At 31.8% G+C, this 26320-nt stretch overlaps 2 protein-coding genes across 2 annotated transcripts; one reads left to right on the forward strand and one right to left on the reverse strand.

The window, feature by feature from the left end:
* Window positions 1-26: 26 nt before the first annotated feature.
* Window positions 27-11816, forward strand: LOC123695279 (E3 ubiquitin-protein ligase CHIP). The gene is made up of 7 exons (XM_045641062.1): window positions 27-332; window positions 492-690; window positions 1018-1159; window positions 3438-3540; window positions 5453-5509; window positions 10932-11048; window positions 11444-11816. Exons 1-7 carry the CDS (start codon window positions 213-215, stop codon window positions 11567-11569), a joined length of 864 nt encoding a protein of 287 aa, XP_045497018.1. The 5' UTR covers window positions 27-212; the 3' UTR covers window positions 11570-11816.
* On the reverse strand, window positions 8643-10255 carry LOC123695280. The gene is made up of 2 exons (XM_045641063.1): window positions 9369-10255; window positions 8643-8944 (listed from the first exon to the last, which is right to left on the reverse strand). Exons 1-2 carry the CDS (start codon window positions 9820-9822, stop codon window positions 8889-8891), a joined length of 510 nt encoding a protein of 169 aa, XP_045497019.1. The 5' UTR covers window positions 9823-10255; the 3' UTR covers window positions 8643-8888.
* Window positions 11817-26320: the final 14504 nt, after the last annotated feature.

Raw genomic sequence — 26320 nt, forward strand, 5'->3', positions numbered from 1 at the left:
TGTCATGGGCTGTAAAATATGTCCGCAGTTGCCTTGCCTGTCAGTTGATAAAAATTATTTTCTGAAACGGAAAACAAGACGTGTTAGATTTACAATTCTATCGTACAAACTTGCTGAGCAAAGAGACTACAACAACAAAGTATTATTTTTTATAAAATATATAATGAAATCGGTGATTTAGTTTTCATATGTTTAGAAATTAACATATAAAAATGAGTAAGCATATGTATTCTACTGCTAATTTGACCGACAAGGAGTTAAAAGAACAAGGAAATAGACTTTTTAGCCTACGTCGTTTCGAGGATGCTATGAATTTTTATACGAAAGCCATAGTAAGTATTATAACACCTTCCAATTTATACGTGTAATTGTTACGGTTGAATGGACGTTGCCTGATTTTATCCAATAAGATTGACGATGAGAAACATTGACGATGATCTTGTATAAATTTAAAATGTAAACATCTTTCTGAGAGTGATTTGGTTTTGTAGATAAAAAACCCGTCAGTTGCGACATACTTCACAAATCGCGCATTATGCCATTTGAAAATGAAGAGATGGGAGGCCACTTGCCAGGACTGTCGACGGGCTTTAGACATAGATAGTAATCAAGTAAAGGGACACTTCTTCTTAGGACAGGCTCTAGTTGAGCTGGAGTGTTACGATGAGGCTATTAAACATCTCCATAGAGGTAGGTATTGATTGAAAAAAAGGCTTGATTGAAGTCATTCTGATGTTTTGTTTGTGTTTACAAATATTTTGTAGAAATTTTTACAAAACTGGATTATTATCATATAGTTAACTTAATAAATATCATTGTTTTATACACATTGATGGCTATATAAGTATAACACACATAAATACAATTTTGTTTCATAAACTAAATAACAACATGGTTGTTTACAGTGTTACCCATTGTGTTTAATTATTAATCAACATTAATTATTTCTTCCATATTATGCTTCCTTAAGATTATTTTAAGATAATAAACAGAATTAAATGTAATATTGATTTTCAGCCAATGACTTAGCTCGTGAACAAAAGTTAAACTTTGGTGATGATATTGCTGCTCAAATAAGAATTGCGAGGAAGAAACGATGGAATGTACAAGAAGAAAAGAGAATATCACAGGAAATTGAATTACAGACATATTTGAATAGGTAAATACCATTTAAAATTTATAATAATACTAGCTTACCCCCCGCTGCTTCGCCCGCTTTGTCTAAAACCTAATAAATTATATACTAAAACCTTCCTCTTGAAATCACACTATATATTTAAAAAAAAACCGCATGAAAATCCGTTGCGTAGTTTTAAAGATTTAAGCATACAAAGGGACATAGGGATAGAGAACGCGACTTTGTTTTATATTATGTTGTGAAGTAAAAACACTTTATTGCACAAATTAAATAAACAAAGAAAAGCATTACACATAATAATCTTTCCTGTATATTTAATACTTTTATTGAGAGCACTTAGTTAACATGTTGGTGAAATACAGTACTCCAAAATTAATAATGCGCATGCAGATCTTCGCTAATTATCATATTTCCAGAAACACCCGAATCACCCCAAATCATAGAATCGTAAGTGCCCTAAACAATGCACTTGCATCTTGCACCTTGTTGAAAAGAAATAGGAGTCAATTCAGAGTTATACACAATCGAAAACAATTCAGGCGATAGGTGACGGTAGCCTGTCAGTAAAAAAATTGAAAAATCCGTCAGTCGTCTTTATATATTGGTGGTGACCGCACGTATTATCTATGTATGGAATTATATAGAGCTGCTGTTACATACCCTTTTTAGTTTTGTTTCAAAGTTGAATTTTCCGATAAAATGATTATTTACACAGTGCTACCTGTGTGATAGCAGTTGCAGTGGGGAAAGTGAAAATTAATAAGAGCATAATGAAAGTTCTGATCATTCTACGATATCAGAAATAGGGATAATCCCTGATTCTGTAAATCCTTTGGACTGAGATTTTAATGATTAGATTTCTACAGTTTAAATGGAAACCAGTGTTTGAAAATAATTTTTGAAGTTATACTTCTTTAATTATGAGAGTGAATTTTTACGATGCGTGCGCACACCGACACCTAAATTCAACAGCATGAAGTTAGTTCTAGGTGGTATGGAAATTTATATGTTCACGTTGTATATTCTAGTATTTTTTCCATACGCCAAAGAAGTGTAACTTCTTACGCGTTTACATAAGTACACAAACTCTTTTTTTTTAATATGAACTTTTTCTTATTCTAACCTTCTATAGGTACATCCATCATTAGGTACGCCAGCTTCAGTAAGACACTTTAAAAGTTCTAAGTACATATAATTTTCCGAGTAAATCAATACAACAAAAATATATTCGCAATCATTGAGATAATATTACTACGTATAGAGGAGACACCACGAACAAAATCTGTGCGCCTTTTTTTCTCTAACTAAGTTTTAAAAATTATTATCTAGTTAGGTTAGGTTAGACCGATTAGGGTTTACCGATGAAAGTTATTCCTTTGCACTTTTCCGTATTATTTGTGCAATATCATAGCACACACGAAGGCATATTTTATGCGTTTCACTTTAAAACAAATAAAAAATGAGCGTGAAGTTACGCCATATGGCGTATGTTGAGCGGAACATAAGTGATGAAGGCGGTGTCGTCTCCATATTATGTATATCTCAATGTTCGCAATCGTGTGGCTTATCCTCGCTATTAACTTACATTGAATTATCGAAACAAATTTCGTTACTTATCTCTTTTACCATAAAATCACAATAAAACTCATAATTATTTTTGCCTAATGGATCTAAGTCGTCCATTAATGAACATAATAATTCAATAAAGGATATTTTATTTATTTATTTATAATTATAATAAACTATGCATGAAGAAAATACATTTAACCACTCTATATACATATCGTCTTCGGAGGCTCGGGGAATATGACAGTTGCCGAACAGTGACGAATTTTTCTATGCGCATTATCAGTTTGGGAGTAGGTACTGTACATTGTTATTCAATAAGTATTTGAAATTTTATAAGTAATGTTCTAAGTAAATATTCTTTTGATTTTAATAATTTAAAGTCTTACTATGAACATGGGCTGCCAGGAATTATTAATAATGGCCGGTCAAAGTGATCATTTAATCACTTTGCTCTTGGGCCTTATTGATAACGGCCGGTCCTTATTAGTAAAGCCCAGTTAATCAAGTTGCCTGTAACATCAATATTCAAGAAGTTCAACACACAACTATTATAAAACTTTCCTGTTAATGAGTAAAATTTTCCATTCTACAATTAAAAAATTGATTACCTTACCATGATCATATAATCGAGGTACCAAGGAGGCGAAGTAGGATTATTTTCGACTTTATTTCCTTAATATACAAAAATAGATTAAAATACAAAATTAAAACATCCCTCAATTTGTTACAGGTTAATAAATGAAGACTTACAGCGTAGAATAGAATCAATAAAATTAGAAAATCTAAATGAGGAAGACACATCTACGAAAATTACAAAGGCGGAAGAGGAATGTGTAAGTATACATTTATTTTTAAACTAGCTGTGCTCCGCGGTTTCACCCCCATTGCTCCGCTCCTTTTGGTCTTAGCGTGATGATATTATAGCCTATAGCCTTCCTCGATAAATGGGCTATCTTACACCGAAAGAGTTTTTCAAATCGGACCAGTAGTTCCTGAGATTAACGCGTTCAAACAAACAAACAAACTCTTCAGCTTTATAATATCAGTATAGATTTTTAACATATTAGCTTCACTAGATATTTGTATGTAACCTACTCATTAAGACTTAGATTTGGCCTATTTTTAATATTATGTAGATTTAAATTAAACTTTTTACATTTATCATGAACCGGTGGCAATACAATAACTTCATGAGTTTATCTTATAATCCTGAATAATAAGAATAATAAAAAAGTTATTAAATATTTTTTATTTTTAGATGATTGTATTGTTATAGTGAACACACTTTTTTAAAGTGCACAACAATACAATCATCCTTATATAAATTATACAAAAAAAAAAACATTTTTATATAATTTATATAAGCTATTCCGTAGTGTATTGTAGACATTAATAATATAATAAATGAGTGGAGTCCAGATATATTGGAATGAAGAACTAATAATTCCGTTGGCCTTGTAATAAAACTAAAAATGTTTAAGTAGTGTTCAATGTTACAAACGGAGTCATTAAAATCTAGACAATAAAATATTTGTAACAAATTACTTGTATTTAATAGTAAATAGGGAATTGTGTTATTGATTTGATTTTACATTTTTTAATAAATCTGTATTTATACATATAATAAATCTGTAGAAGGGTTAATTCTGTACATTGAAAATATTGAAAAAATAAATAGCAGGGGGTGTTACTGGATCGATACCAAACCCAAATATGTGATTAAAAAATTTTTTGTCTGTCTGTCTGTATGTGAAGACATGAAAACTAACGGTTCGATTTCAATGAAACTTGGTATAATTATACCTTATTATCCTGGGCATAAAATAGGATACTTTTTATCCTGGAAAAATACGTAGAAAAAAAATAATCTTAATTTTTCAGTTTTATCCATAGACGTTGTTCTGTAGAACCGCGAACACACGTTGGGTATTATTATAGGCCTAGCCGTATTTGGGTCCAATAGATATTTATAAGATGTTATTGTCAGAGTTACTCAATATGGAGAAATTAACCATCCACGCGAAGACCGACATCCGCGCGGACGGAGTCGCGGGCGGAAGCTAGTTTACTAATAAGAATTTGGCGGCAAATATACCGGATATTTGGCGCCAAATGATTTTAATTATTTTTCAATTTATTGAATCGATAAAAGTACCTAATCCATCTAGAACAGGCGGGTAAATAAATTATTCCAGCTTTTGCATTATCAGAAATTCTCATTAAAATTTACTTTCTTTATCTTTTTGTGGCATATCTCTGAGGCGCTTCGACCGTGGCCTACGAGGCTTGACCTACTAGGCCCCGATTGCTATAGTTAAAAGAAAGAAGCCGATTCAAATGCCGACAACAATAAAATGGAAACTATTCTCATAACGTCTTCACCTTGCAGATTTACTTACGCATCTTAAACTAAATCGTTGTAAACATAACAATAAATAGATTATGATACAAACGCAACAACATTTTAATCTTAGTCCGTTATGTCATAAGGTTTAAAAACAGAAGGCATAAGATTTTCCTAAGGCCATACATCAGGCCACCTCACGCACAAAAGGAATAATCCCATTATGACGTCATTGTGACGTCATAGCTTTGCTATAGGATGCGTGGACTTAATTCATTAGCCGGGTTTTTTGTTGTTCTATATGTATAATATGGTATACATGGAAAAATAAGGAGAGGCACGTATGGGATGCGACGGTAATTGGTTTAAGTTATAAATATAATACCTATGTCTATTTACAGAATAACTACAGTAGCGAGTTGAACAATCTATTCTCCAAGATCGACGAGCGGCGAAGGGTAAGATGTTATATTGATTCAGTTAGATATAGCCACGTTACGTAGATTTTGTTACCAAGGATTGGAATGTTCGTGACGTGAGATTAGATATAAAAATAAGGTTTCCGACGTAGTATATGTTGCAAATTTAATTTGCAGGGTAGTTCTGGGTTCGATTCCCGTTGTAATGTAAAATGAGGCAGGGCTGGGCTCAGACAGTTGAATAAGTGAAGACAGTATGACAGATGAAAAGACAAAATGATTATATATGTGGGGATGGTGTAAATGAAAAGCCAAATTCGCCCAATCGATTTATTTCCCAGACACCGGTTACATATCAAAAATACATTTCAACAATCCTCCATTACATCGTACCAAAAGACACAAAGTCAAGTCATAGACAACCAAAAATCTACAGTCTACAGATAACATGTCCACAGATTAAATAATAGAAAAACACAGACTAAAAATAAAACTAGTAATCATGAAATACATCTTAATATTTTATCCTATTCCCACACGGTCATCCTGCAGAATCATCTGTCCCAGATGAGTCAACAGTCGCTACCCATGGCTTCATCATGTCAGCTGAGCTTGAGGTTCTCAGAGGGCCTTCACCCTGACCTATCTTCCTTAAATTATATCGTTCATTTCTCTTCTTCTCAATAACTTCATACGGGCCGAGGTATTTTGGATAAAGTTTATAACCTTGTACAAATTGTGTCCTTTTAATCGCTACTAAATCACCTACTTCGTAATTGTTTGACTTCTTTCTCCTTTTATTATAATTTTTAATGTTTTCATCCTGTATATTCTGAATATTTGCTTTCGCCATCCTTCTTAGTTCTTCACGGTCGTTGTAAAAATGTTGCTGAAACTCTTCTTGTATTTTATTGTAAATATCATCATCTTTATCATTCATTTTGATTCCTGTTAAAAGTTGGAAAGGTGACATCTTTATACTTCTCTGATATGTGTTATTCAAACATCTTTGCAATTTACTGATATGTTTATACCATTTTGTAGGATCGTCTGATGATAATTTGCTTAAAACTTCAATAATAATTCTATGTATTCTCTCAACTTGACCATTTCCTCTCGGTTGACCAGTTGTGATTGTATGATGCATAATTCCTTCTTCTTCGCAGTATTCTTTAAACATGTTGGATGTAAATGAAGTGTTGCGATCGCTTATGATTCGTTGCGGCGAGCCAAACGTCTGTTGTTGAATATTTAATTTATCTATTACTTCATTGGTGGATAGTGTCTTTGTCCATGTAATCCATGTAAATCCATGTAAACTTTGTGAATCCATCTACAACGGTAAGAATGTATTTATAATTTTTATTGGTGGATGTCAACGGTCCTAAATGATCAATATGGTAAGTAGACAATGGTAAATCTCCTTTATCTATTACATGTAGAAATCCCTCCTTCTTTCCTCTTTTATTTGAATTAAGTATACATTCCACGCAATTATCAATGTTTGTTTTAATCTTTTCCTTTAAATTCTCTATATAATAATTTCTATTTATTAATTCCTCAGTTTTAACACAACCAAAATGTCCGTTTTCATGATGTTTTCTTATAATTTCATTTTGCATTTTCTTAGGTACAACCATTAATTTATTTCCATCCTTAATCTTCCATAACATTCCATTCTCTAAAACATAGTCATCATAAGATTCCTTTTCTAATACTTTCTTTATTAGTTTTATTTGCAGATCATCATCTTGAGCTCTTCGCAGGCGTGCTGCGGTATCGGTAAGTACAATTATATTCTTTATAGGCTGTCGGCTGAGAGCATCTGCATGTTTCATCCTTGCTGCAGGCCGATGTTCAATCGTGTAGTCATATTCTTCAAGTAAGAGCGCCCAGCGAGCTACTCTCGGAGGTAAGTCTTTTTTCTGCAATGTCATAGTCAAGGCGGAGCAGTCTGTAACAATTTTAAATTTAATACCTAGCAAGTATACTCTAAACTTTTTAACAGCTTCAACAATAGCTAATATTTCTAAATAATAACTGTGATACTTTTTTTCAGTAGCGGATGTCTTCTTGCTCATGTAGTAAACGGGATGCATCTTATTATCTGTTAAACTCCTTTGCAATAATACAGCACCATATCCTTCAGCACTTGCATCTGTGTGTAGTTCTGTTTCTAAATTCGGATCATAAATCTTCAAAACTGGAGATTGACATAAAATAAACTTTAATTTCTGAAATGCTTTTTCACAGTCTAGGTTAAAATTAAAAACAGTACCTTTCTTTAGTAAATCAGTCAGAGGTTTTGCTATTAAAGAATAATCCTTTATAAACTTTCTAAAATAACCTGTTAGTCCGAGGAAACTTTGAAGTGACTTTATATTGTGAGGAGTCTGAAAATGTTCTACAGCGGCAATTTTCTCCACTGAAGGTTTAATTTCACCTTCTGAAACAATATAACCCAAGTAATTAATACTTTTTTGCATAAAATAACATTTATCCCAGTTAAATAATAAACCATACTCTTCAGCTCTGTCAAATACTTTTTGTAAATTAACAAATCCTTCCTCTGCAGATTGAAATGGTAAAATGAGATCGTCAAGATATGATAGAACAATACCATCCACAATAAGATCCTGAAAAATATCATTAATAAATCTCTGAAAAACAGAAGGAGCAGTGCATAAGCCAAAAGGCATCTTAATGAATTCATATTGACCTCGTGGTGTTACAAATGATGTATACTTCTGACTATTAATATGAACATTCACATGTAAAAATCCATTTTTTAAATCAAGCGAGGTAAACATTTTTGCATAAGTTAATCTGTCTAATTGATCTTCAATGAGTGGTAGTGGATATCTTTCTTTAATAATCTTCTTATTCAATTTCCTGTAATCAACACACAATCTATAGTTTCCATTCTTCTTTTTTGCAAGCACAATTGGACTAGCATAATCAGACTTACTTGTTTTTATTATTCCTTCATCAAGCCATTCTTTAATCTGTTTGTCAACAATGTTAAGCTCCAAAGGTGACAATCGTCGTGGATTCTGATAAACTGGTACATCATCGGTTAATAATATTTTAAGTTTTACATTTGATTCTTTAGTACATCTTTTGGGGTTATATTCTTTTATAATATTCTGTATTTTATTCTTATATTCTTTGTTTTCAATATTTGTGATATCTTCATTTTCATTCTCTAGCATTGTAAGGTGTAATATTCTTGTTGCAGTGATAGTTCCAGATTTAAAATTGATTTCTACTTCTTTCAGTACAGGATTTCCTAATATAATGTTGACAGGGATAGCGCCATCATCAACAACATAAAATAAAGTTTCAAAATAACAATCATCAATTTCAATTTTTGCTGTGAAAGATCCTTTTGTATAAATTTCCTTTTCAGCTATTCCAGTTAAAGTTTCTGTTGTTCCTGAACTATAAGATAACAATTTTTCACCTTGAATCTTCTTAAAATAAGACATAATTATTAAATTAGCATCGCTTCCGGTATCAATCAGGGCTTCTACATCAATATTATTTATTTTCAGCTTCTTGAAAGGTCTCACATCAATATTATTTTTAGTTGACATAATTTCCAAACTCTTTTTTATACTTTTAGAACATTCAGTTGATTTATGGCCAAACAAGTTGCATTTAAAACATTTAATGCCTTTAGTACAATTAGGCGACTCATGATCTAAATCTCCACAATTGAAACATCTCTTTACTCGTAGTGTTTTTTGAATTTTCATGCCAATGGACTTTGATACTGAATTACTTTGAATCTTATTAGGTGAATATGATTTTTTCTTAATTTCTGAATAAATGTCTAATTTCTTTCTGAATTCTTTAATGTTACAAGCGCCATATAAAATATTTTTGTTGGACTCACTGTCTTTAATACCGTCGATGACATATTCCATCAGGGCTTCATCTTCAACATTCCCAAGTACTGCAAGTTCCTTCATATGTAAAAAATATTGCTGATGAGTCTCATTCATCTTCATCCGGCGAGTTGAAAGTCTCTTGTGAACAGTTGCACTGTTCAACTTCTTACCAAATTCCTCACGGAGCTCAGACTTAAGTGTATCCCACGTGGTGGTCCCACTTAGTGAACGTAAAAATAGCTTGGCGGTTCCCGCGAGAAGCCGCTTCGAAAATATGAGTTTTTCTATTTCGCCCCATTGCATTAAAGAGGAAATATCTTCAAAATCTTTTACGAATGTTTCGATGCCATAGGCATCATCACCCGAAAATGGCGTCATTGATTTCTCTAAGTCATTGAAGGAAATACGCGGCGATGGTTCACCACAATCATCATCATCTTTTACTCGTTTCGGCGGCATGTTGAATAATGTAAATAAAAAGTTTTATAGTCTTCAAGTCGTAATCGTATAATCATAAGCTTCTTTAAATCTTAGTCTTCGTTCGTAATTCGTAAATTCTTAATCAGGTTAAATCACCGGCATAGTCTTCGTCTGTTTTTTCTTTATTCCACCATCCCGTATCCCGGACGAGCCCCCAAATTATGTGGGGATGGTGTAAATGAAAAGCCAAATTCGCCCAATCGATTTATTTCCCAGACACCGGTTACATATCAAAAATACATTTCAACAATCCTCCATTACATCGTACCAAAAGACACAAAGTCAAGTCATAGACAACCAAAAATCTACAGTCTACAGATAACATGTCCACAGATTAAATAATAGAAAAACACAGACTAAAAATAAAACTAGTAATCATGAAATACATCTTAATATTTTATCCTATTCCCACATATATTTACGTATCTACATAACCTATTCACTGTTTTGCTAATAAATGTATTGTCTATTGCAAAAGGTTAATAACTTTTTAATGTATAGGGTACTTAATTTTTAATGTATTGGGTGCTTAATATCACATAATGATACATTTTATCACATAATGATACATGTGAGGAAATACCATTATTATGCTAAATAATGTAAAGTTCAAAAGGTTAACGCAGTATGAAATCACTTATGATACTATATTCTACCTTAACAGAAACACAATTACACATTTTGCTATGAACCTTACTAAGATGATTGTAAAAAGTTAAAACTTGACTCGTAGAAAAAAATAGTGCCTTATACGAAATTCTTTAAATACTTTAGAATACAACTTACAAGTCTAAAGAATCTCACTTGCATAAGCACATATTCCATGAAACTGCATTATAATACGAAAACAATATTTTGCGATCAAATACCCGGTTGTCCCGGCAAGGTTCTGCCTTATTCTTCTCACTTAGAGATAATATGTAAAATAGATATTGACCGATTCTCAGATGTATTCAATAAGTAAAAATTTCACGAGAATCGGTGCAGCCGTTTCGGCGGACTATTGTAACTAACATTTTGACACGAGAATTGTATATCTATAGAGATTGATAAAGGTACTTAATAAACATAAGATGTATTGTTTTCAGAAACGCGACGTCCCAGACTATCTATGCGGTAAAATCAGCTTTGAGATCTTAAATGAGCCGGTGATCACTCCGAGCGGTATCACATATGAGAAGAAGGATATTGAAGAACACCTTGAGGTAAATCCTCATTAAAATATTAAACGTTTATTAACCAGTTTCCTAGTATGTATGAAAATTGGATGATCAAGACGAACATCGGTTGTTCTCGAAACTATTGAATGTATGAATTAATGAAAAATTATTTATTGCACACTACATACAGAATTACAAAATAAGAGAGATACAAGTAATAACATGCATAGCTACCCTCTATGTCTTATCGCCGTAAGCGATTTCTGCCAGAAAACCTGAAAAAAAAAACTTTTGTATTTAAAATAAAGGTTATTAAAATAAATTACTTATTTCATTTAATAGTTCTATGAAAATATTGTGTCAAAAATAGTTCTATGTAACCTACACATTTAGAAACTGCATTTTTCCAACTACCCTCATTTAACCTGTTTTTGTTCCAGCGTGTCGGCCATTTTGATCCCGTCACTCGCGTGAAGTTAACAGCAGACCAACTGATACCTAACTTCACTATGAAGGAAGTTGTAGATGCCTTCTTGCAAGAAAACGAATGGGCGCTCGATTATTAACCGATTTTTTTAATAATCGTAAATTAGTGTCCACGCTTGTAGATAGATACCATTTCATATTTTCACACGTAATTTTAAAGGAATTCTAGGTGTTGCCACAGTCACATTATTTTGTTCCTAATGCCAATGAAGGGTGAAATAATTTGATAAAACATTACTGTATAGATTAATATCTAGTAGTTCAGGATACATCGCCCATTTTTGCAAGTGACTACTATCAAGCTGATTTTCCCTTTGTAGCTTTATTTTGATGAGACACCGAATAATTTCGTGTACGAAACTCTCGATTGTGGTAGCTAACAGAGATAACAAGGATAAAAATTTTTGATTTGATGGTTCTCAAATATTCTCAGTCTCATCAAAATAAAGCTACAAACGAAAAATTAGCTTGATAGTAGTCACTTGCAAAAATGGGCGATGTATCCTGAACTATAGAACTTTTTGTTTTTTACGTAGTCTGTTTTAATATTTCATAATAAATGTCACAGGATTGAAATTCAATTTAAATAATATAATATAACATTGTTTTATTGAAAATTGTAATGAATAATTTCACAATAGTTTGCAATCTGTTCGTAACCATATTATGAAGATACTCTTTCGGTTAATTCTTTTAAAGAAAATAATATAAAGATCCGAATTGAAGTAAAGATTTTTAAATAATTTTTAAAGTAAAGTAAGAAGCGGAAAAATTTCGTTCGATCTCTACGAATTATTGATTTCTAAATTATAATATTAAAAGCTTTAAAAATATTTGTGTATATTGTATTGTGTGAATAATTTGCTTAACTATGACTGATTTTCTTGATTTTCTGTACTCTGTGTAAAATCTTATGTAACATCAAACATATTGTGTAGATTCATTTCAGTATTAGAGTTGAATTTGATTTTGTTCCAGCGTGTCGGCGGTGTTATAAATTTATAGTATTAGAGTTTCAAAATTTTGTGTTTATAAAAGTACGTTTAATTTAAAATCTTGCCTCATTTAACCTTTTAGTCATGAATATTTGTGTTCTTTTAAGTTATAATTATAATTTTAAAATAAAAAGGTAAAGGTAAATTGTTTAAAAAAAACATTGTATTTTGATGCTCGTAACTTATTTTTATGTGTTGGTTAAAATTTTAACGAGAAGTATGAAAAAAAATGGTCACAAAGTAAATAATATGATTGCCTAGGACCCTAGGTTGTTAAATAGGCTTTTCATTTCAGTAGAACAAAATATAACAAATTGTGTAAAAATTACACTAAACAATAGTGTTGTTTTAACATTTTTATTTAATACGAAAAACCATTATCTTCATTAATTTATTCAATGTCATAAAACTTTAAATTTTGTTTATTTTTTTATACATACTTACACCCTACACAGCATGTTTATTAATTGATATCTACTTTTAAGCATGTATCTTTGTAAGGTTTAATGTTTTATATTTAAGTTACTTATTATTTGTAATGTATAAATTGTCTTATGACACTTAATATTAATTAAATTTACTTGACCTGGCACTTATATATTCCTTGTTAATTTCCATATTTTTTATCTTGTAAAAACACCGTAGCAAGAATACATCTTGTTTCTTCATATATCGATATATTAAGAAGAAATATTTTAAGTTATGAATAATTCATATTATTTCTGATATATCAAAATATTTTAATGTTGTGGAAACCCTTTTATTTCCTGTGATACATCTAGAAGTAATTTTTTTTTAAATGTACATACTTTTATTTTTTATTTTATTTTCCATTAAAATACAGAACTATTGATGTCTTATCTATTTAGTCTATTATTAGTAAAACAAAATACCATTTATTATCTGTTGCAGTGTTTGTAAATAATATTTTAAACGTAAGCGTCTAAATTGTATTATTATAAAATTTGTGTTGTACATAATATAAGTAAAAGACCTTTTCGTTTATAAATTTAAGTTCAAATTGATTTGGGGTTTGTATTAATGTTAGATGATAATAAATATTTTGTCGTAATTTGTACGGAACCAGGTCGTGACTACATTGTATCATTAGTATTAAGTAAATGTTGGTTTGTATATTGTGATTTTATTTTGAAACCCTTTTCCTACAAGTAGATGTAAAAGGAAATTCTTAACTGAAATATCACTGAAATAAACATTCTAATACAATTGAATTCACACATATTAATTACTAGCTGTGTCCCGCGAATTCACCCGCGTGGCTGCGCTTCTATTATTCTTAGCGTGATGATAAGCCTAAGCCTTCCTCAATAAAGGCTCGCCAGGCCTCGAAATAATTTTTAAAATAAGACCAGTAGTTCCTGAGATTAGCGCGTTCAAACAAACAAACAAACTCTTTAGCTTTATAATATTAGAATATATAAATAAAAAGTAATACCTACTCCATTAAGACGGTCAATACATAATATAAAGGAGCGTCATTATCAGTATAAAAATACCTACTACGATATTTAATTTATCAAGAAATCATGCAGAATTAATAAAATAAGGACAATGAATATGTACAAGTATTAATAATTTAAAGAATATTAAATTCGATCATTAGGCGGCATTGGAATCCACGTACTATAGTGGCGATGTCTTAGATTGCCAGGCCACTCATGATAGAGTTTTCTTGCCTTTCGGTATTATTACACGGCTGTTTCAAATATTTACACTAGTACCACAGAATACATAATAGCATAATAGTAGCTAAACGCTACAGAACGGACACTCTCCGCCTCCCGCCAAAATTAAACACTTACCTCACCCCGCACGATCAGACATAAAATTTGCATAAAATGGTCCATATTTTTCTACAGGGACGATACGCAACGAAGATTGACAACATTAATCAAATTGACTTAAAGTAATTTTATTATTTTGGATTTGTGATTAGGTATCGTTTTTCGTAGAAAATGGTTAGATATTGTGCTGTTTACGGATGTATTTCATCAGAAAAACGCGAATTTTTTTTACGCTAGTCAAAAATGTGCCAACCATAAAGCGTTAACACACACATTTGCAGTCTCTACAGTGTGACTGTCAAAACGATAATTTTGTATGGAGTGTCCGGGGTGTGCTAGTACGAAAAAAAATAGCTCTACTTTGACTCTTAGTCGCTTTCCGAATCGGTGGTAAATGTTAAAAATGTTATGACGATTCAAAAGTGCGTTTATAAGAAGTCTTGAATGAATAAAATATGTTTGAGTTTGAGTCTATCAATGCCAATCTTGGCTTGTAAGTACATATAGTAGGACCTGAGAGTAGGACTATTTCTCCTTGTAGATCCTACATGTACCATGTAGGATAATCTTTAAATCATTCATGTTAGTAATTTACACTATGTGAAATAGGTGATTTAATAATAAAGTCATATTTATATAGTCCAAAGAACATTGGTTACAAAAATTTAATAATCGTGCCTACGTCACACCTACGTGCTACGAGCGTAGTAGCCTGTAGCATAGGTACTTGCTACAGGCTACTACTACAGCTTTCCTTAATTTATTGCACATTTGTAGAGCCGTCAATAAACCAGAGAATGAACAATACAACACCATATTTTCTGCTAACAAGGGAATATTCCTGAAGATAAAATAAACATTTCAAAATGTCATTCTTCGCCCTTTACATTTGTATGAATATGCTACGAAGATTTTCTTGTCGAATATATTTTCCATTTTTAAATGTCAGTGAATGTTTTGACTTAGTTTAAAGCCGATGTAGGAGTTTATTTTAAAATTTCTTCTTCTAATATTTAGGTAGGAGCTTTATCACACATTTAATTTTTTTGAGGTTTATTTTTCCATTATAAAAGTTCATAAAGAAACACAGATGTAAGGAAAAAAAACGTAACCAATTACAAAATCAACGTACCTACCTACACGTTATCTACTGGGTGGTATCGTCTATTATTATGGATGACTATTGCCTGCTATTGCTGTTTTCTCTTGAATCGAATAAAAAAAGAAAACTTTTCTGGAACTTTTTGTCTTTTGTGTATCGTATTTAACATGTATATCGAAATTACTTGTGGTTAATCAGTTTGTAAGATTAAATCTCCCGTGACCAATAATGATCGAGGTTAAATCATATCAAATCAAGCAGAACAATGCTAATAATCAATAGTATCTATACGTGGTTCTTGCTTGAATGCCTTTGTTAATTTGATTTAGAAGCTTATCTATAATATTGATCTAAGAAACCCATTCAAATGAGCTAATTTCATTATTTCATTTACTTTTGGTTCGACGTATGCTTCAGTAGGCCTAGAGCCAAACTGTCATATGTTACTCAGAAAATCAGCTGTTCAGTTGTAATCTTGTTATAATCAAGATAATTAGAAGTGTCGAGTTTATAAGATACCAGTACCAGTTGTGCTTTAATAGCACTTTTATAAACGTTTAAAGTTGGATAATGAAGAGATGAGAATAGCAGCAGACGTGTATAAATATATATTATGACGCTATTAAAGTTGAAATGAATAAAATATATTTTTATATTAAAATTTTTAGCGGGGATTCGAATGTGATACACCTACGTGAACAACCCAAAGCGGCACGGGGACCTACGCACTTTTAAATTGAAGAGGCTCCCAATAAAGCATCAAGATAACATCGTGAAGGTACAAATATTAGCACTGGAGACTAAGTGGTTGGAAATACTTGAAAATTTGAAAGAAGAGATAACATTATTTAAACAACCAATGTCTGCTACGAGTGCCATGTGATAAAGGAGAAAATAAATATAAATAATTTAGTGTAATGAGTATTTTTTACTAATGTTGTAAAAATGAATGAGTTCCATAAAATAAAATGATAATTCCATGGTTGCCACAGCTGAGGTTAACAGCCCGTGGCCGTCCTGTAATTGAGGACTACAGAAGTGCCATTTACCATGAACCGAGGTCACGGTAAAAGTCGCGTTTATTAATATAATTATAGATTATGAAATTTGTTACCTACCTGCTGATGTATTTTTTATCTATGACTTATTTATAATTCAAAACAATAATAAAATTGTTTTCTGCTGTGTGTAAGCTTCCTATTTTAATGTACATTGCTCTTTGTGAAAGCCTAACAAAAGTCAAGGACCGATAAAAATGATTACCTATACCTGGTTCTATTCTAAACTTTTAGCAGGCATTCGATTCAGTCAACGAGCTGAACACAATATTTTATTCGCATTTCTATCACGATCCCATCAAACAGAACAACAGTTACAGCAGTTTGCCAAAACGTACCACGGACGCGTGTTCCAGTGCATCCAAATGTTCACAACTGTTGCTTCTGGCGCCAATCCAGGGGAAGATATTTTGATTCAATTATATATGTAATAGAAATAAAACTCTTGTATGATGCCCGCAATGGAACGGTTTTGGCTCGCTCGTGGGTCACTGTTGCGTCTATAAAATATTTAATCAGAGCAACTGGTAAGGCGTGGGGTAAACGCGTATGAATGCGTAATGAGACTCGGGTTGATGGGTAATCATTTGTTTTTGTTGAACGGTTTGTGCGGTATTTTTTTATAATTTATCATCTGACCGCAATGATATACATTACAAGATGTGCCTGTGCATTTTTAATCGACGTTCCCTTAATCTACTGCTGCCTACAGCTGTCGATTGAGAATCTTTTGTTTTTTATTATTTATTGGCTTGCCATTGTTTAATCAAATAGTACAGAATCTCATAAATAGTATCTATAAATTTGAAACTGCTAAGATTCAAATTTATAGATACTAAGTATGCATGCATTCATGCTTGTGAAAATGTGATTTATTTTTATTAAAAACCCAAAAGATCTATTAGAAATTAGAAATTATTCAGGTATCCTGCTATCACAGACACAGCACAGTATCAATTTTACTCGTACGAGTGGATGGAAACAACTGGTTTCCTGAGACAGAAGCATTTACAAATCTTTATTATGTAACAATCGCATTGCCTACTTATTGTTATTTTTTCATATTTATTAAACTAATCCCCGTATCGATAATTCGATTATAACTTCAACCAGTAAAATAGTTACAACCAAACACCTACCTCATATTCACGATGCCATGTTTTTACCTACGTTTAATATCAGTTAAAAGCGCAGCATTGAAGCTAGCCCGTTTAATAAGTATCCTCAGAATATAATTTAAGTGTCTCGATTCAGTATTCGTAGGTTTCAATCGTATTGGCCCAAGGCAGTGTCGATTGCAGATGCTTACAAGTGGGTCAAGGCATCCATGCAAGGTTCTGCGAAAAACAAACCAGATTTATCACTTGAGAATGAGAAATGGAGTGGTGAAAATGTATTTGTTTGTTGCTTGTTATTTTCTTATCTTTTAATACAAAAACAGTTTTGAATACGAGATTCGCTTGACGTATAAGTGCGTTATTTATGGGGGTATGTAATTCTTTTTGTATATATTTTGGATAGTTATTATTGGCTCTCCTTTTTTCTTTATTTCATGGAAATGATTGCTTATTAGTTCTATGTTATAGCGTCGTTTGATTTCTGTGCCTAGATGACTGTTGCTTTGTTGATGAGTGGCTAGTGAGAGCTTGTAAAGGACAATGGTGTATTTTCAGTTTGAATATTAGAGCAAATTTAGTCCTATTGTAGAGTAATTTTGATTTAAAGATATTAAATGACTACCTACCTACTTATCATGAAAATGACTAACATCCGCTTTTTTAGTTATTAGTTTTATTTAAACCTGTAGTTATATCTCTTATTTTCAATAATTGTAATAGATCAAAAACAAGCAAGATTTGCTGTTATATTTTTACACGCTTTCTATTAGCTTCACCTGTATGTTTGTATGTTTGTAACCGACTTCTTTGGGCGCGATTTTGACCCACTTTAAACGGCCAGATTTCGTTCAAACTTTGTAGATTTATTGAGGACCGATGACAAAACACTAATTTGATAAAATTTTTTATTTTTTAGTTCGGTTTTCTATAAAAAGCGTGTTTTTTAGTTTTTTTAAACTATTATTATTTACTCACATTTTGGCTCTAATGTTATGTGTATCGTTGACAATAAAAATACTGTCCAAAACTTCCAGTTCCTGTAAAAGTATAAAGCGAACGTGAGCGTACATAAGACACTGATTACAAAGTTTTGCTAACATCTAAAATATAAAAAGAATAAATCATATGATCACGAGATGATATAATTTTAAATAATTTTGAAAATTCTCTCAACGATGTTTCAAATGCTTTTCTTGAGAAGAAATAATGTAGAGTCTAGCGTACTCAATTAAAAAAGAAAAAAAAAACACAAGCACGTTTAAAATCAAAACATTAATCAAATTGAATTAAAACCTCTTTCATTGCTGAATAATTTAATTTTTAAAATCCACACGTTCAAGAAGAAAATTGCGCCTTTTGTGTGAAATGCAGAGCTAACCGCTTTCATTTCTGCCGTGTCAGGTTGGCTTAGGTGAAGTCATTAGCATAGCATAATTCGAAATGCAAACATTTGCGGTCATTTTAATTTCTAAAAAAATAGTGGAATAAGATAAACTCATGAAATTTCCGACCCAATATGTTTAAGTCACAGGAATTATAACAATCGCATCTGTGTTTATTATTATCTAATTTCTTTCTTTGTGATGTAATGTGTTTTTTTTATAGTTATTGTGTGCGGTATTGTTTGTGAATAAATGTTTGCTATGTCTTACTTATATGAATCGGCTTCATAGAATGAAATGTCATCCATGAAACTTTGCGACTGCCGGATGTATGACTGTAGAGGGAATACATTTAAGTTTGTGAGCGGATAAATGTATTATTGTGAATGGAACACTATCATTCATCGTGACAGCATGTAGGAAGTAAACAGTTGTTTTATAATTCGAATATAGTTTGTTTATAATATTGTATTGGAAATTGAAAATTTTAAAGTACCTAGCTCCAATATTCCACATTGTAATGTGGAATATTGGAGCTAGGTACTAACATCATGTTACCCGATTAAATAATCGGAGGTATAACTATATATGTATATGTATCGCACGTATAATTTTTAATTGTTTTTAATGTTGAAAAAGTCCGTTATAATTATCAAATTAACGTAAAAACGTAAAGTGGTTATGATTGTCAAAGAACGTCGAAAGCTCTTTCAAATTGCCTCGAGTGGAGACAAGGACTGGGGCTGTTAAAAATATTATGAGTTTGTTAATTACGAGCTTTATTATTAAAGAGATATGTTTGTATAAGATAAGTATAATAAAAATACCTATTATGATTTGGATCGTTTTGAAATAAACCTTATTAGATATTATAATAATTTATAATGTTTTTGCTTGTAAAATTGTTAAAATTACTTCGTTACATTGATTGTAAATCTCGTTTTCCGATCAGTTTTAATATTATTTTCAATACAATGTATTATATAAACTTGCACATATAAATTGTAGGAAAATAGAGTTTAGGGAGCTAGCTAGAGACGGCGTGTAATTACAGACTTAATTGCGTCTAACTTTGCTAGTTTATTCTTCGAAACTCTGCGTACAAGCCGGGTTTAGCATCCAACTGTTCACGCTTTGCTTGCTAAGAAATTTCGTCTCTATTTGTATGTCTTTATTACATGTATACTCGGGTTTGCATGGTTTAAACATTATGGAAATGCTGGATTACTATGTCTTGTAGGGAGGGAACTTCCCTACTACAGGTTTATATAACTTAACAGGGAAGTTCCTAGTGCTTGTAACCACACCGCCGCTAATAATGAATAAATAAATTGTTTAAATTGTATCAGCATACTATATCTACTTACTATTGATTTAGGAGTATCGAATACAGCGGCACGGCGAAACACAGTGCAGTTTAGTTGGTACGTCCCTGTACTCTGCAGGGTGAGTCCAACATAAGGGTATGCCTAAAATATTCATTCCCCATTCATAAAAAAGGAGTATTGACTTACTTTGTTATTACGTCTTAAATCTCATGCAATTAGTGAACTATTAAACTGTTAAGGGGACAGTAGAGCAATTACAATAATAATGTTGTAGGTTGGAAGAAATTTGTCTTAGTAAAAAAGTCACCTTCCTGTTCATGTAATTTTATTGTTATTTTGTGCTTAATATGTTATAAATCCGAAAGCTTTTATGTATTAGAACTTTTGCTATAATATTATCGTTCTCTTACGTAAAACTGTTAAACTGATTTGTATGAAATTTCACACACAAAAAAGGAGACTGTCATAAGAACATGAGTGTACTAAGCGTATGAAACTGGAATCTGAAACTGGACCATAAATTCCTGACTTCGATCGCCGAGTCGAGCAGTCTATAAAGAGTTTTTTCGCTCTCCTACCCTGAATTGTAAAACGATTCATTTTCCTTATATACGGTTGAATTGTAACATAACTCTCATAAAGTACCTAGGAGTATAGCGTGAAAAATAATACAAGTGACTATATTGTAGGATAAATAGTATTTATAATTAATTCGTCAGCCGTAATATTAAGCAAATATATTGAAAATTGAAAAATAATCTGAAAGTGTTTTAAACTGATATATGATAGAAATATGCTTTTAATGATATGTCAATTTTAAATATTTATTAAAGCATATATTTTAAATTGAAATACATTATTAATTTTAAATGATTAATTAACTTTTATTATCTATAATTGTTGTGATTTAATTACTATATATAGAGTAATTAAAGCATGATTTGTATAAAATATAATCCGTTATCATTGTAATAATTAAAGGTTCGAAATATTATATTCTTTAAACGTAAAGTATTAGGTTACACAGATATAGAGTCCTAGGTCGGGAAACTTGCGCAGTGTGGATTCTTGTAACACCATCGCAATTTGTTTTATTATCCATAAATTTCCACGTTGTTAAAGTTTTGTTTCAAGCTGAGATATCATATTTAATGATATTGTAACTGTTCAAATAAAATAGAAAATAAGCGTGGGGTCATGAAAGTTTAAAAAAATAATGTTGAATAATTTAAAAATGTATAAAAAATAAATGGTTATTGGATTATTTATACCATAGAAATAAAACGATTAGAAAGTTCGAATTTTGCAATAAAACTTAACGTAAGTATGAAAAAATGAGTGGTTACTTGTATTAACAAATTTATTATAAAAAGAGCTAGCTAGAGCGAGCGTGCATAACGATACATTCTTCTTCGTCCAAACGCCGAACCGTTGGTAGAATTTCTAACTATAATTTGATTGTGAAAAATTTCCACGCTACGTCAAATCAGTTGCTCTACACGTTACAGGAAATAAAAGATTTCAATTTAAATGCATGCCAAAGGAGATATTGTGTGTTACGTAGACCAGATGACACCTGCACAGCCCCAGAGCGGAGGATTGTCCTCCGTCCTCACGCAAGCGCCGCGCGGAGCTACGCCCACTGAAGCTCAGATGTAAAGACCGCTCTACCAATGTGGGTGCGACGTATCCTTGTGATCCTTAATGATTTACGTAAGCGCAGTTAAAATAATTATACATATTTTGTAATTATGTCTGTGTTGCTTAGCGAATATCGCTTATTAAAATAACGCTCTATAAGAATAATGTTATTTCAAAACAGTGATTTATTTGAAAATATATTCATATTATACATTAACTATGCAAATGCATAGTTTTTCTAAGCAATTTTGAAGACAAATTCAAACATCGTATATACTTATAAGCACATTCTCGCAACGATGTAGCTTTTTTGTAATAGTTCCCAAGACAAACTTTTTAAAGAGCACTATTACGTGTTGAGCGGCGTGTACCAATCGCGCTCGAAGCTGCGCAGAGTGGGTCAAGACGGGCGGCGCGAACTAGCGGGGTAGGCGGCGGCCGATTCATGTTTACGGGTCTCGCCCGTCAGCTGTTCGCCGCATGAATGTGCCGCTTGCGCCGCGCATCGATTGATTGATACTAGAGCACGTGCCTCCTGCGAGCCAGTCCTGCCGCGCTCGCCGGCTAGCCCGCGCGCCCTCTCGCCCGCGCTCAATGGATTGCCCGAGGTGACCGGCGCGACGCACCACTGACCGCCGTAAGTAAATTAATACCCATACGACCGATGCGGCTGCGCGCTGCATTGTTTACAATATTTCGAATTGCTATCGATAATCAAAAATTCGGTTTACGTAATCGAAGGACGCGATTGTTATTCGGCTGCCCGTGACGGTACGCACACAAATATTACATAAACCTTTCGATCAAGTTGACAACGTTTCGGCACTTGACGTGCATATAATTAAGAGATCCTTTAGGTCCTTATCGACCTCTTCGGTGAGGGAACGACTTTGGCAATGTGATAAACAAAATTACGTATTACATACGAAGCTATTACACTCAACTATATATTCTGTCGCTATTTAAGCACATTCGGCTAATGAATAATTCCTTTTAGCATCAAGTAAGAGAGCTCCAATTAATGCATTATTTATGTTACACACTTAACATACAAATACATGTTTGTGGGAAATATATACTAATTTTTTATATCAAGAGTATTTGTCAAATGATAAAGTTTTTAATAAATTCTTTTATATTTTGAATATCGGATTATTTTATGAGTTACATTTTATTTTAATTTGATTTGTATTGGCAATATGACCAACAAACCATTTTTACGTCCATACCTAAATAAAATAAAAAGCGAAAGCTTAGTATGGGATGAGAACGTGCCGTGTGTGAAAAAATGTCCTGAAAATGTCCTGAAATATTTATGTATGTTATTTTTCCTTGGTGAACATCAAGTTTTAAACACAATTTTCCTGAAATGTTGGTAATTAAATTGAATACATTTATCGTCTATTAATTAATATAACAAAATGTTAACGTTGAAAACAATAACGGATATAAGTATTATGATAAATGTTTATAAAATATAATATACTAAAACACTCTGATTATATTATGATGACAAAGTAAGATCACTATCAGTAGACTGTAACTTAACCTTGGCTAACCTAAATTATATTGAGTATTTCCAACTTTTACTTCACAATCATATTTTATATGGTCTAAATATTATATAGATGACATTTATCCCATCCATTGGAAAAATAAAAACAATTCAAAGGATATTTTCTGTAATGACATTCAATCCACAGTTATTGGTTCTTTTCCTAAATACTTAAGGGTCATAAAATAAAATAACTTAATATTATACATGATAGTTTATAGGTTTATTTTTGTATAATTAAATTATCAATACCACTGTTGCCTATCTATTGTAACAAGATGAAATCTCTTACAGAAAAGGGTGCGACAGCTGAGATTACCATTGATTGTTTGCTGTTCGTAATGTTAAACGAGAAGACTCCTTATTTAACAATTTTTATTGTTTAATATATTTGAAAGTACTTAGGTTATTGTGTTCATTATCTAAACAAAATAGTAAAATTTTCTTTAAAGCTGTAAATGGAAACATTCAAACGTTTTGTAAGCACACACTTCAAATATAATGGACATTATATTTAATTATACACGGATATTTTTTGGTAAAAACTTGTTACATTATATTTAAGTACTAGCTGTGCCCCGCGGTTTCACCCGCATTGCTCCGCTCCCATTGGTCTTAGCGTGATGATAATAGCCTAGCCTACCTCGATAAATGGGCTATCTAACACCGAAAGAATTTTAAATCGGACCAGTAGTTCCCGAGATTAACGCGTTCAAACAAACAAACAAACTCTTCAGCTTTATAATATTAGTATAGATTAGAATGTCTTCAATTCTTCGTTGTTATTCTATTAAAAATTCTGAATTAAATTGCTTATTTTAACAAAAGTCACTTAAATTTTCAACTGCTGTATATATAAACTATACATACATAGTAAGAACGTATAGTCGCTCTATATTTTGCAGTATGCAGATGTCAAAACCGCAGATAGAATTGGCGGAGTTTCTGTTATAGCACTATTTTTTACAGTTGCAGTGAGAATAGAATTGTAACCGAATTTTTATTTTCACCTTTGATCTAGATTTAAATTTTTTGGAACCCTTTAGTAAAATATATTGTAAAAATGTTAAGCATTAAACTTCCTTTAAACTTTTCCACTCATTTCACTTTACCTAGCCTATTAAGTTATCAACTCTATATCTATATATGCCAGACAAATAAAATACATACTCCTATAAATACATAGATTATGTTCAATGTATTATACATGGTATACATGGCTTGATACATGGTATCGAATTCCCATCGCTCTTGTAAAATAATTAGTCAGTGTCATCAATTGACGAGGAGTAATTAACACCGTGTTTACAAGAATAGCATTCATATGCATATAGTATAGAATATATTACGTATTAATATATTCTATACTAGCTTCCGCCCGCGACTCCGTCCGCGCGGATGTCAGTCTTCGCGTGGATGGTTTATTTCTCCATTTTGAGTAACTCTGACAGTGACATCTTATAAAAAAAAAAAATAATCACACATTTGGGTTTGGTATCGATCCAGTATCACCTCCTGCTATTTATTTTTCCAATATTTTCAATGAACTGAATTGACCCTTCTTCAGATTTATTATATATGTATAGATATTATACAGTAGTTTATCAAATGCATATATATTATATATATAGCTTAAGAAGCAATACTTACAAAATAAAATAAAATTCCTCTCAATTTTATATTAATTAACGGTTAATTTAATCCAAAAATAACAGTCAGATCAAAAAGTTTCTTATTATAAGAGTAAGTACATTCGGTGTAACTATCGCCTAGATTTATAATTTTAACAACATACTATAAATGTAGAATAATGTAGGGTTTATTACAAGACCAATTTCGAGCTCAAAGACATCCGATGAACCAGCGAACCAAGTAGAGGCCATTTTAATTCCTTTGTGAAATGCCTGACCAATATTTTTTTTTCTTTTTGAAAGTTCGTTAATAAGAAAATACGCGGTCGATTTTATATGGACGTGGAAAATAGTTGAAGGGTCGATTTATGGAGCTTAAGCATAATAGTAAAATATTGATTGAAATCTGAAATAATTAATTGGTTCGTATGGAAAGCAGAAATAATTAAGTAACTGAAATACATAATGGTTAAATATTGCAAAAACAAAAATGTATTGGACACGGATATATCCTACTTTTGTTGCGAGAATAAAACTTTGAAGCGTCTGAAAGAGGTGATAGTAATTTTGAAAAGGTTGTTTTTCAGCTAACGTAACGTGCACGCGAGCAAATCCACGAGCCTAAAGCTATAAATATAAATAAGATATACTTTACTATTCCCATTATTACCTTGTATGCGGCCGTTTCAAATAACATTAAAAACATCGCTTTTCTACAATCGCGTTCACCGCCGAGCCGAACCAATTATCAAATTGTTTTACTTAGTTCAATGAGCTCACTTTAAATTAATAAGTCGGTGTATAACATGCATTATGGAGGCGTATAATGTGCTATAATAATTTGTTTTCACCGCAGAACGTGGCCAAAACATTGTTACCATGTTCCCATTCAATTATTTATCGCTACATACTTTCGTTGGAAATTCGTAGAGTTTATTTTTACGGCAATGTTGCGAACGGGGTCGACATATTTGTGTGTAAATAAAAGTTAGAATTTCTAAGTAGCTGCAATGTTAGCATGTTGATTTACCGAGTAATTGTATATTCTTTCTACTCAACGATAGTAGTGTGGTAACGTTTGTTTTTTAAGTGTGTCCCAGTAAAATTGGGGTAAAATGTCATGGCCCTTCCAAGTAAGGAATTATATTTTGTTTATTTATTATAGAAGATTTTTAATATGATAGTTTATTTTCTTAGCATAAGGATTAAATGTACC

The sequence above is a fragment of the Colias croceus genome, chromosome 11 (genome assembly GCF_905220415.1).
Source record: "Colias croceus chromosome 11, ilColCroc2.1".
NCBI classification, from domain to species: domain Eukaryota; kingdom Metazoa; phylum Arthropoda; class Insecta; order Lepidoptera; family Pieridae; genus Colias; species Colias croceus.

Coding starts and splice junctions, on each gene's coding strand:
- LOC123695279 (XM_045641062.1), top strand. CDS start 213: ATGAGTAAGCATATGTATTCTACTGCTAATTTGACCGACAAGGAGTTA. Junction 691..1,017: donor TATTAAACATCTCCATAGAG/GTAGGTATTGAT, acceptor ATTGATTTTCAG/CCAATGACTTAGCTCGTGAA. Junction 3,541..5,452: donor CAAAGGCGGAAGAGGAATGT/GTAAGTATACAT, acceptor GTCTATTTACAG/AATAACTACAGTAGCGAGTT.
- LOC123695280 (XM_045641063.1), bottom strand. CDS start 9,822: ATGCCGCCGAAACGAGTAAAAGATGATGATGATTGTGGTGAACCATCG. Junction 8,945..9,368: donor CATCGACGGTATTAAAGACA/GTGAGTCCAACA, acceptor GTCTTATTTTAA/GAAGATTCAAGGTGAAAAAT.